Source organism: Pristiophorus japonicus, chromosome 22 (assembly GCF_044704955.1).
Source record: "Pristiophorus japonicus isolate sPriJap1 chromosome 22, sPriJap1.hap1, whole genome shotgun sequence".
NCBI lineage: Eukaryota > Metazoa > Chordata > Chondrichthyes > Pristiophoridae > Pristiophorus > Pristiophorus japonicus.
In genome coordinates this window covers 26,274,453-26,287,381 of record NC_091998.1, presented here as the reverse complement: position 1 = coordinate 26,287,381, position 12,929 = coordinate 26,274,453, and the positions used below count along the sequence as shown (strand labels likewise).

At 47.9% G+C, this 12,929-nt stretch overlaps 1 protein-coding gene across 1 annotated transcript in view; it reads right to left on the bottom strand.

Annotated features, from left to right (window-relative positions):
* LOC139234724 (uncharacterized) overlaps window positions 1–5,718 on the bottom strand; it is a 29,820-nt gene extending 24,102 nt beyond the window's left edge. The window contains exons 1-3 of the mRNA XM_070865405.1: window positions 5,668–5,718; window positions 4,827–5,025; window positions 4,234–4,438 (exon numbers count right to left, since the gene is read on the bottom strand). Of these exons, the coding sequence (XP_070721506.1) occupies window positions 4,234–4,438; window positions 4,827–5,025; window positions 5,668–5,700 (437 nt within the window). The 5' untranslated portion in view covers window positions 5,701–5,718. The remainder of the gene's footprint in view (window positions 1–4,233; window positions 4,439–4,826; window positions 5,026–5,667) is intronic.
* Window positions 5,719–12,929: the final 7,211 nt, after the last annotated feature.

Genomic DNA, 12,929 nt, shown 5'->3' with positions numbered 1-12,929 from the left:
AGGGGGCAGCGCCAACCATTCCCTGATACGCACAACTGGTAGCGCAAACCAAGAAAACCGACCCCACACTCACAGGTGACGAACGAGTACTTGGCTACAATACTTGAATGTGCCTTGTGCTTGTGGAACTGTATCCAGCCAGGAGCAGGCACTTGCAGGAGAGGGGCGGAGCAAACGGGAGGGCCTTGTCAGAAGGTCTTCCGTTTACAGAAGGTACACCCGGCCCCACCAGGATTCCTTTTAAAGACAGGGTCTGTCTCCAGAAAGGTGCAGCAAGTACTGAACTTCAATGGTTTGCTCCCCAATCCGTGTCGGAAAGGACCCTCTCGCAATAATCTTGTCATTGTGTCGCAATGCGCCATTTCCCGGCGGTTACAGCTGTTGCACACAATCTGCTCAAGCTTCATTACTCATGCATCATTCAGGTCATCAATAATCATTGAGCTTCAAGCGTTAAGGTTGCCCATTCAAAGTGGGCATTCAAGGCAAGCGTGACCATGATTCTCTGATAGGCTCTGGCTGCGTAGCAGCCTCCATTGACAGCACAGGGACCCGTATAATGTTAACAATGGTCGTCACAAATCAGGAATTGGCCTTTTTTGAACAACTTGAACATTTTCAGCTGATCAAAGGGAGCCAGCATGGATTGTAAACAATAGGTCCATACTTTTTGGAGAGCTGACTAAAGTAGTAGACAGAGGAATGTCTATGGATTTTATTTATATGAACTTGCAGAAAGCATTTGATAAATTCCCTCATAAGAGACTGTTAGCTAAAGTTGAAGCTCATGGAATTGAAGGCAAATTATTGACCTGGTTCGGAAATTGGCTGAGCGGCAGGAGAAACATAGAAACATAGAAAATAGATGCAGGAGTAGGCCATTCGGCCCTTCGAGCCTGCACCACCATTCAATAAGATCATGGCTGATCATTCCCTCAGTACCCCTTTCCTGCTTTCTCTCCATACCCCTTGATCCTCTTAGCCGTAAGAGCCATATCTAACTCCCTCTTGAATATATCCAATGAACTGGCATCAACAACTCTCTGCGGCAGGGAATTCCACAGGTTAACAACTCTCTGAGTGAAGAAGTTTCTCCTCATCTCAGTCCTAAATGGCCTACCCCTTATCCTAAGACTGTGTCCCCTGGTTCTGGACTTCCCCAACATAGGGAACATTCTTCCCGCATCTAACCTGTCCAGTCCCGTCAGAATCTTATATGTTTCTATGAGATCCCCTCTCATCCTTCTAAACGCCAGTGTATAAAGGCCCAGTTGATCCAGTCTCTCCTCATATGTCAGTCTAGCCATCCCAGGAATCAGTCTGGTGAACCTTCGCTGCACTCCCTCAATAGCAAGAATGTCCTTCCTCAGATTAGGAGACAAAACTGAACACAATATTCCAGGTGAGGCCTCACAAGGCCCTGTACAACTGCAGTAAGACCTCCCTGCTCCTATACTCAAGTCCCCTAGCTATGAAGGCCAACATACCATTTGCCTTCTTCACCGCCTGCTGTACCTGCATGCCAACTTTCAATGACTGATGAACCATGACACCCAGATCTCGTTGCACCTCTCCTTTTCTAATCAGATAATATTTTGTCTTCGCGTTTTTGCCCCCAAAGTGGATAACCTCACATTTATCCACATTATACTGAATCTGCCATGCATTTTCCCACTCACCTAACCTGTCCAAGTCTTAGTGTCCTCCTCACAGCTCACACCGCCACCCAGTTTAGTGTCATCTGCAAACTTGGAGATATTACACTCAATTCCTTCATCTAAATCGTTAATGTATATTGTAAAGAGCTGGGGTTCCAGCACTGAGCCCTGCGGCACTCCACTAGTCACTGCCTGCCATTTTGAAAAGGACCCGTTTATTCTGACTCACTGCTTCCTGTCTGCCAACCAGTTCTCTATCCACGTCAGTATATTACCCCCAATACCATGTGCTTTTATTTTGCACACCAGTCTCTTGTGTGGGACCTTGTCAAAAGCCTTTTGAAAGTCCAAATACACCACATCCACTGGTTCTCCCTTGTCCATTCTACTAGTTACATCCTCAAAAAATTCCAGAAGATTTGTCAAGCATGCTTTCCCCTTCATAAATCCATGCTGACTTGGACCGATCCTGTCACTGCTTTCCAAATGTGCTGCTATTTCATCTTTAATGATTGATTCCAACATTTTCCCCACTACTGATATCAGGCTAACTATAATTACCCACTTTCTCTCTCCCTCCCTTTTTAAAAAGTGGTGTTACATTAGCTACCCTCCAGTCCATAGGAATTGATCCCGAGTTGATAGACAGTTGGAAAACGATCACCAATGCATCCACTATTTCTAGGGCCACTTCCTTAAATACTCTGGGATGCAGACTTTCAGGCCCCGGGGATTTATCGGCCTTCAATCCCATCAATTTCCCTAATACAATTTCCCGCTTAATAAGGACATCCTTCAGTCCCTCCTTCTCACGAGACACTCGGTCCCCTAGTACTTCCGGAAGGTTATTTGTGTCTTCCTTTGTGAAGACAGAACCAAAGTATTTGTTCAATTGGTCTGCCATTTCTTTGTTCCCCATTATAAATTCACCTGAATTCGACTGCAAGGGACCTACGTTTGTCTTCACTAATCTTTTTCTCTTCCCATATCTATAGAAGCTTTTGCAGTCAGTTTTTATGTTCCCGGCAAGCTTCTTCTCGTACTCTATTTTTCTCCTCTTAATTAAACCGTTTGTCCTCCTCTGCTGAATTCTAAATTTCTCCCAGTCCTCAGGTTTGTTGCTTTTTCTGGCCAATTTATATGGCTCTTCCTTGGATTTAACACTATCCTTAATTTCTCTTGTTAGCCATGGTTGAGCCACCTTCCCTGTTTTATTTTTACTCCAGACAGGAATGTACAATTTGTTGAAGTTCATCCATGTGATCTTTAAATGTTTGCCATTGCCTATCCACCAACAACCCTTTAAGTTTCATTTGCCAGTCTATTCTAGCCAATTCACGCCTCAAACCATCTAAGTTACCTTTCCTTAAGTTCAGGACCCTAGTTTCTGAATTAACTGTGTCACTCTCCATCTTAATAAAGAATTCTACCATGTTATGAGACGGGGAGTAGGGATAATGGGCAGATACTCTAATTGGCAGGATGTGGTTAGTGGTGTCCCGCAGGGATCTGTGTTGGGGCCTCAACTATTCACTGTATTTGTTACCGACTTAAATGATGGGATAGAAAGCCACATGTCCAAGTTTGCCAATGACACAAAGATAGGCGGCATTGTAAGCAGTATAGATGGAAGCATAAAATTACAAAGGGATATTAATAGACTAAGTGAATGGGCAAAGCGGTGGCAAATGGATTTCAATGTAGGCAAGTGCGAGGTCATCCATTTCGGACCTAAAATGGATAGATCAGAGTACTTTCTAAATGGTGAAAAGCTAGAAACAGTGGAGATCCAAAGAGACTTAGGGGTTCAGGTACATAGATCATTAAAATGTCATGGACAGGTTAAAAAAATAATCAAAAAGACTAATTGAATGTTGGCCTTTATATGAAAAGGACTAGAATACAAGTGGTTAGAAATCATGCTGCAGCTATACAAAGCCCTGGTTGAACCACACCTGGAGCACTGTGCTCAGTTGTGGACACCACACCTTAGGGAGGATATATTGGGCTTGCAGGGAGTACAGCATAGGTTTACAAGAATGATAACCCGGACTCCAAGGGCTAAATTACGAGGAGATTACACAAACTAGTGTTGTATTCCCTAGAATTTAGATAATTAAGGGGTGATTTGATCAAAGTTTTCAGGATATTAAGGGGAACTGATCGGGTAGATAGTGAGAAACTATTTCTGCTGGTTGGTGAGTCTAGGACTAGGGAGCACAGTCTAAATATTAGAGCCAGGCCTTTCAGGAGTGAAATTAGGAAACACTTCTACACACAAAGGGTGGTAGAAGTTTGGAATCCTTTTCCTCAAATGGCAGTTGATGCTAGATCAATTGTTAATTTTAAATCTGAGATTGATAGCTGTTTGTTGACCAAAGATATTAAGGGATATGGGGCAAAGGTGGGAATATGGAGTTCGGTCACAGATCAGCCATGATCTCATTGAATGGCAGAACAGGCTCGAGGGGCTAAATGGACTCCTCCTCTTCCTGTGTTCCTGGAAGCTGGCCTTTTAATTTAAGGATTACATTTATAAGCACTTATCAAATAAGGAAAATGATAACCAACGTACTTGTCAAAATCTTTAAACACTGTGTATGTCTCGAGATGTCTGTGTTTGATTCGCTCCTGCAAGCGGCACATCAATGCCTCGAATTGAGCCCGCTCTGTAGGGTCTAAGATATCTGCATCCACGGTACCAACCTTGGGCAACTGGTAGGTCTCCAATGGTGGGACCTTTACATTGGGCTTCTTCTCCAATTCAGGAAGGGTGAAAACTGGAAAGAGAGTTGGCATTCGTTTAACGAGGAGTGAGGCAACCCTTCAGTAAGAGATAGTTCTACAAGATGTCTTGGCCACAATAGGCCTCTGATAAGTCTAAGATACAAAACCAGTACGGTACTGTACAGGAGACATTGCAAAGAACAATGCAATAAGATTACATGAAGAAAGTAACTACAAGCACAACGTCCCAAATCCAGCTGTCCGAAAATCGGAATTGTCCGAAAACCAGACATTTTTGAGGCGGCCAAGATGTCCTAAAACCGGCATGGTCTCGCTCCCGAGATAGTCGGATTTCAGACATTGTACCTGTATAAGAGATATTTTCAGTTATCTCTCCCACTCCTGCTCTCCAAGTTCGAGGCTGAGCAAATGGTTCTGTACCTGAGTCAATGTCATTGGTAAAGTTAGTCCACATGATATGGCCAGGCATCTTGGGATCTTCATAACATTCCACCAGAGCTTTGAACTGGGCATCAGTTAGTTCCGGGTCGAATCCGATCATACTGAGTGTCCTCCTGAAGACCGAGATGGAGATTCGTCCACTGTGCAAAACGTCAAAGTCCTCAATGAAGTCAACAGTCTGAAAGAAAAGAAAAGCTTACATTTATATAGCCCTTTTACGACTACCAGACGTCTCAAAGCGCTTTACAGCCAATGAAGTACTTTTGGAGTGTAGCCACTGTTGTAACGTGGGAAACGCAGCAGCCAATTTGCGTACAAGCAAGCTCCCACAAACAGCAATGTGATAATGACCAGATAATCTGTGTTTTTTTGTTATGTTGATTGAGGGATAAATATTGGCCCCAGGACACCAGGGATAAACTCCCCTCCTCTTCGAAATAATGCCGTGGTATCTTTTACATCCACCTGAGAAAGTAGATGGGGCCTCGGTTTAACATCTCATCCGAAATCAGCTCCTCCGGCAGTGCAACACTCCCTCAGCACTGGGAGTGTCAGCCTAGAATTTTGTGCTTTAGTCCGTGGAATGTGACTTGAACCCACAACCTTCTGACTCAGAGGCAAGGGCGCTGCCCATTGAGCCACATGCTGACACTTAGGGAATGATACTTTAGTTAGACCAGCTGGAGAGGTGCCCTGTGGGTTCACCCTCTTGCTCGAGGCAGCGCCTACAGGAGTGGAGGTGGCAGGATCAGTGGGGAGAAACGATCAAAAAAAAAAGGAGATTAAGGATGAGAAAGGACAGAAGGAGCTCCATTCTCACCCTGACTCTGTTGACCAGAACATGGTGGCGCATTCGGCCAAGCAGCTCGCCGACATCCACGCGGTCATTCTCGATCGTTCGCCGCGGCACGAATCCAAGTTGCTGCTGTTCCGGCGGAACGGGCAGTGATTTGTCTTCCAGTGTTACAGGCTCAAAGGAATCCACTTTAAAACCGGTGTATTCTGGGAGAGAGAGACCACATAAAATGACCTTGTAATATCGAACGTGTAAGCGTCCCGGTTCCTGCCCTCCCCCCCCCGCCCCCCCCCCCCCCGCCCCGCACAGGCTCAACCACTGGAAGTGCACGCAGTGGGGAAGCTTGCTTGGGCAGACCTCCCAGGATGTCCCGCCTGATGGACAGGCAGAAGAACATCTCGTGGCCTCCCGGATGGGAGGCGGGAAGTGGAAAACTGCTGTCGCTGGATTTACTCCCAAGATCAGCAGTTAGAAACACTGCACAGCTTTCACGGATTAAAAGAGAAAGGGATTTAAATTGGATAACCCCCCCGAAAAGGGGCATGGAGATGGTGGGTCATTGGGTTGCCGCCCCGGGAGAGCGGCACTGGCTCCATGGAGCACGAACCTGCTGTCCGGATATCTCTCAGGATGACAGCATTCCTGCTCCCACCCCTGACCTTGCTGTTGCCCGTCGCCCAGCCAGTCCAGACTGCTGCTGCCCAGGCCGAGACGGTGCAGTCTGAAGCCGGGCCTTTTAGGCCCAGAGCTGCTCGAGGTCGCCCTCCAAGGCCGTCTCCTGAATTGAAGGTCAGCAGCCTCCCAGCAGCCTCGCTGCAGCCATTGGGGAAGCACCTCGTAGCAGCTCGAGAACAGGCAATGGTGATTAGTTTCATTTTGAATGCATTATTTAATGGGTGAATTTATAATGGATTGGAATGTGCATTTTCTGGTAGTTTTCATTTTTGTGTTGTAGGAACGAGGACGATGTGATGGTCAGTGATAGAGGAAAGGTAACAGTGTGGGACTGTTGATGAATGGGGAGGTGTAGTTGACGCTACTGGTATCGGTCATGAATAATCTGATCATGTAGAACCCGGGCAGACAGGGGTTGTCTATGTTGTAGCCACCCTTCAGTTTCTCCCTCGCGTTCCTGTTTCTCAGCTTCTCGCCCGAGAGGTGGCGGCAACGTTTATTTATATAGCGCCTTTAACATAGTAAAATATCCAAAGGCACTTCACAGCAGTGCTATAAGACAAAACAAATAAGTTTGACACCCAGCTACATAAGAAGAAACTATGGCAGATGACCAAAGGCTTGGTCAAAGAGGTAGGTTTTAAGGAGCGCCTTAAAGGAGGAAAGAGATAGATGGAGAGGTTTAGGGAGGGAGTTCCAGAGTTTCGTGCCCATAATAGGCAACAGCTCATAATGGCCATGTTGCACAGCACGCGGTATAGTGCCACAAATCTTCATATCCGCTCAGCTGAGTAGAGTAGGTCTCCTCCAGAGCTGTCCAAGCAGCGCGAGCGCTACTTATGGATGCTGGTGGTGTGCTCTGTAATGTTCCATGTGGCTGCATGGCTCTCATTGTAGGGTTACTGTGCACGTGGATTCCAGACCGGATTGATGAGCCATGTCATGAGTGGATAACCCTCGTCGCCCAGTGGCCAGCCTTTGGCTTGCCGCGGTGGGTCCACAGGGGACTGTCGCAGAATGAAGGGATCGTGACCGTTGCCAGGGTAACGGGCATTCACCGGCATAATTGCCTGTGGTCACCCACCAGCTGCACATTGAGGGACTGGAATCCCTTTCGTTTCAAGAAAATAGCCGAGTGAACATGAGGCACACGCAAGGCACACGCATCAATGGCGCCCTGCGCTATTGGGACGTCTGCAATTCAAGCAAACCTTCGTGCTCTCTCCACTTGCTCGTCTCTGACAAAAGTGAATGAGATAAATGTGTTCCTCTTTGTATAGAGAGGCTTGGTGACCTTCCTTATACAGGTGCAGCATCAAGAATCCCGAACCCTTGGGACCGAGGCCGTTCGGATTCCAGGCTTTTCCGGACTTTCTGACATCACAAGCCCAGGTTCGAGTATTTCTGAATTTTGGAACGTGAGAAAGGGGGGGGGGGGTCCCGCTATTTGGGCCAGCCGTAGTGGAGCTGTTCGGGCGGGCCCCGCCATCGAGGAGGTGTTTGGGCGGGCCGACGAGGAGGCCCCGAGGTAAGGCCGGCTAGCGGGTCGAGGCGAGGGGCAGCAAGGTAAGGCCCGGGGTCGGGCAGCGGTGGGACCCCGAGGTCGGCAAGGTCAGCAGGTCCGGATTCCGGAACATTTTACGGATCCCGGATGACCCTGCCACCGATCGGTCCAGAGTCCGGATTCTGGAACGTTCCGGATTCCGGAACTCTGGACTTTCGACGCTGAACCTGTACAGCAGTGCACTCCAAACTGAGAAATGTTGCTTATATCTCCAGCAGTAGCCTGAAAGGAGCCAGGCGTGTAAGAATTAAGAGCCACAATCACCTCGACAGCCACAGGTGATGCAATCCTTGCCCTGCTTGGAGGTTCCAGTTGTGGCTGCAGCAGTTTCAGATTTCAGTCACGACCTCTTTAATGCAGTGAAGACATCTCAAGCATTGATCTTTGCTGAAGTTAAGGTACGAGAATTGCTCCCTGAAGATCCTTGGGGGATATAGCCTTTTGCTGAGAGTCCTTCTCCCCCTCCTCTTCCTCCCTCTTCCAGCAGCTTGTCCTACTCTGCGCAGCCTCTCTTCATTCTCCCAGTCATGCTCAATACCCAGAAGAAGCCCCACCAGGTCACCCATGTTTAGAAGCCAGTTCTTTCTTCACAGCTCAACATCGGTGGTCGGAAAAATAATGTAATCCCTACCAAAGGAGAAAATATAAGAATATCTAGAAACCAAAAATATAATAACGAATAGTTAGCATGGATTTCAAAAGGGAAAGTCTTACTTGACCAACCTCATTAAATTTTTTGAAGAGGTAACAGAGAGAGTAGACAATGGTCATGCAGTAGATGTAATTTATCTCGATTTTCAAAAGGCCTTCGATAAGGTACCCCAAAATAGAATAGGTGGGGTAGAGGAACAAAGGGATCTCGGAGTACAAATACACAAATCGCTAAAAGTTGCGTTAACAAGGCCATAAAAAGCAAACCAAGCACTAGGGTTTATTTCTAGAGGTATAGAATTGAAAAGTAAGGATATTATGCTGAACCTGTATTGAACATTGATTGGACCACACTTAGAGTACTGCGTGCAGTTTTGGTCGCCATATTATAAAAAGGATATAGAGGCACTGGAGAGGGTGCATAGAAGATTTACAAGGATGATACCAGAAATGCAAAGGTATACATATCAGGAAAGGATTAACAGGCTGGGTCTCTTTTAGGATGAGGGGTAACCTAATAGAAGTCTTTAAAATTATGAAAGGTTTAGATAGAGTGGATACAAAGAGAATGTTTCCACTTGTGGGGAAGAGCATAACTAGAGGTTATTAATATAGGAAAGTCACCAAGAAATCCAATAGGGAATTGAGAAGAAACTTCTTTACCCAGAGAGTGGTGAGAATGTGGAACTCGCTACCACAGGGAGTGGTTGAAGCGAATAGTATCGATGCATTTAAGGGGAGGCTGGACTGACATATTCTGTTGCTGCTGATGGCCCAAGCGCCTCATGGATGCCCAGTTTTGAGCTTCTAGGTGTGTTCTTCATCTATCCCATTTACCATGGCGGCAGTGCTATACAACACGATGAAGGGGTGTCCTCAGTGTGAAGACAGGACTTCGACTCCACAAGGACTGTGTAGTGCTCACTGCTACCAATGCTGTCATGGACAGATGCATCTGCATCAGGTAGATTGGTGAGGACGAGATCAAGAAGGTACTTCCCTCGTGTTTGTTCTCAACACCTGCTGTGAGACTAGTCTGGCAGCTATGTCCTTCAGGAATCGGCTGCTCAGTCAATGTGGTATTACCGAGCCACTCTTGGTGATGGACAGTGAACACCCTAACCAGAATAGATTGTTTGCCCTAGCAGCCCCAGTGCGCGGATGGTGGAGGGAGCTAATGTTTAAGATGGTGGGTGGGGTGCCAATCAGGTGGGCTGCTTTGATGGTGTCAAGCTTCTTGAGTGGGGACTGAGATGAATGTCCTCCGACAACCACAACAATCTTCCTTTGTGCTGGATATGTCACCATCCAGTGGAGAGTTTTCGCCCTGATCCCCAGTGACTTCAGTTTTACAAGCACTCCTTGAGGCCACATTCGGTCAAATCCTACCTTAATGTCAAGGGAAGTCACTTTCACCTCACCTCTGGAATGCTCACGTTGTACGTGCGGCGGCCCGGCCCGGGAATCGGCGCGGTACTGGCCTGCAAGACCCTCAGCAGGCCGGGGCCATTAGTGTGTGCTGCTGCAGGAGGGCAATGGCTGCGAAGAGGGCGACTGGATTTGACAGGCACAGCAGGAGGGCGAGCTCGGGGCGAAGGAGCGGCAAGAGTTCATAGTGGGATGTGATCGGGGCCCAGGAGAGGCGTGAGTTTGGGGCCCAGAAGAGACGAGGGCCCAGGGGCAGCACGGGCCAGCCCACACTGCGATATGTGCGCACACTAGGCCCGTGCAGTAGAGCAGGTCTCCAGTCGTCCTGGTTAACCCTTGCCACTGGACCAAGACCTAGCTCTGTCAAGCCCGTGTGGTGACTGGTATGCAACAGCCACCATACGTTTAAAAAGTCCACGCACAGGCATCTTCCACCCTTCAATATGTAGTTCGGGACCTGGAATATTAGGTCCTTCATTGAAACACCTGTGAACTGATCCCTTTTTGGCTTGGAAGCAAGTCATCCTCGTTTCGAGGGACTACCTATGATGAATCAAGCATATGAGGGAGAAGGGAATAGAGGGTTACGCTGTTAGATTTAAATGAGTAAAGACGGGAGGAAGCTCGAGTGGAGCATAAATGCCGGCATGGACTGGTTGGGCCGAATGACCTGTTACTGTGTTGTATATCCTGCGTAATCCTGCATCATATTTTACATGATAAAAAAAATACTGCAAAACCAGCCAGACCACTCTCCGACTGAGGAAGTCCAACTCCTCACCATCACAAGACCCCACAGAATATTTTCCTTTCAATGTTAACAAGTTTAGTGTTCAACTCCTCAAAGAAGAGGGTTGAAGCAATGGCCTCCGCACCAGCTCCCCGACGGTGGAAGAGTTGACGTAATGTTGGAATCAGTTATTAAAGATGAAATAGCAGCATATTTGGAAAGCAGTGACAGGATCGGTCCAAGTCAGCATGGATTTATGAAAGGGAAATCATGCTTGACAAGTCTTCCAGAATTTTTTGAGGATGTCACTAGTAGAGTGGACAAGGGGGAGCCAGTGGATGTGGTGTATTTAGACTTTCAAAAGGCTTTTGACAAGGTTCCACACAAGAGATTTGTGTGCAAAATCAAAGCACATGGTATTGGGAGTAATGTATTGACATGGATAGAGAACTGGTTGGCAGACAGGAAGCAAAGAGTAGGAATAAACGGGTCCTTTTCAGAATGGCAGGCAGTGACTAGTGGGGCACCGCAAGGCTCAGTGCTGGGACCCCAGCTAGTTACAATATACATTAATGATTTAGACGAAGGAATTGAATGTAATATCGCTAAGTTTGCAGATGACACTAAGCTGGGTGGCAGTGTAAGCTGTGAGGAGGATGCTAAGAGGCTGCAGGGTGACTTGGACAGGTTAGGTGAGTGGGCAAATATATGGCAGGTGCGGTATAATGTAGATAAATGTGAGGTTATCCACTTTGGTGGTAAAATCAGGAAGGCAGATTATTATCTGAATGGTGACAGATTAGTAAAAGGGGAGGTGCAATGAGATCTGGGCATATAGGTACAGCAGGTGGTGAAGAAGGCAAATGGCATGTTGGCCATCATAGCGAGAGATTTTGAGTATAGGAGCAAGGAAGTCTTACTGCAGTTGTATAGGGCCTTGGTAAGGCCACGCCTTGAACATTGTGCACAGTTTTGGTCTCCTAATCTGAGGAAGGACATTCTTGCTATTGAGGGAGTGCAGCGAAGGTTCACCAAGCTGATTCCCGCGATGACAGGACTGACATATGAAGAAAGACGGGATCGACTAGGCTTATATTCACTGGAATTTAGAAGAATGAGAGGGGATCTGATAGAAACATATAACATTCTGATGGGATTGGACAGGTTAGATGCAGGAAGAATGTTCCCGATGTTGGGGAAGTCCAGAACCAGGGGTCACAGTCTAAGGATAAGGAGTAAGCCATATAGGACCGAGATGAGGAGAAACTTCTTCACTCAGTGAGTTGTGAGCATGTGGAATTCTCAGAAAGTTGTTGAGGCCAGTTCGTTAGATATATTCAAAAGGGAGTTAGATGTGGCCCTTACGGCTAAAGGGATCAAGGGGTATGGAGAGAAAGCAGGAATGGGGTACTGAAGTTGCATGATCAGCCATGATCATATTGAATGGTGGTGCAGGCTCGAAGGGCCGAATAGCCTACTCCTGCACCTATTTTCTATGTTTCTATGATTACCGCAACTGGGTTACCTCAAGTTGTCTGCAACCACCCCACCCCCGCCTCCGGCCAAGCACGCTGGAATGTGGTCCAGTGGGGGAGAGGTGACAGAGGCATTCTCCCGGTTATCGGCTTGTTCCAAACCACTTCCACTCTGTCAGCCACCAAATTGGGGTTCAAGAGGTGCGCCACCCCATCACCTCCATATTTACTGTGCCAGCTGCTGACGTTTGCCATCCAATGTTGCACCCAAAAAGGTGAAGACTGAGAGAGGCTTTAAATGTGTTTGGAAAGGATACTGACATTTTTGCCCCTGCATGCAGTCAAGCACCTTTAAGTGGCCACATCCCTTTAATTTTACCCTCAACAACTGCAAGTGGTTTTCTTCCCTAGCCCCCCCTCCCCATCCCCCACCTCTCCCCATCCCCCACCTCCTCCCCATTCCCCTCCCTTCCCCCTCCCCTTACCCTCACCCCACCCCCTCTCCCCACCCCACCCCCCCTCTCCCCACCCCTCCCTCCCCATTCCCCACCCCCTCCCCTCCCCATCCGCCTCTCCCCACCCCCCTTCCCATCCCACCCTTCTCTCCCTATCCCCCTCTTCCCACCCTCCCCCCACCCCCACCCCATCCCCCACCCCCTCCCCATTCCTCTTCCCTCCTCCCCCATTCCCCTCTCCTCACCCTCACCCCACCCCTCTCCCCACCCCCACCCCATCCCCCACACCCACTCCCCACTCTCCCCCC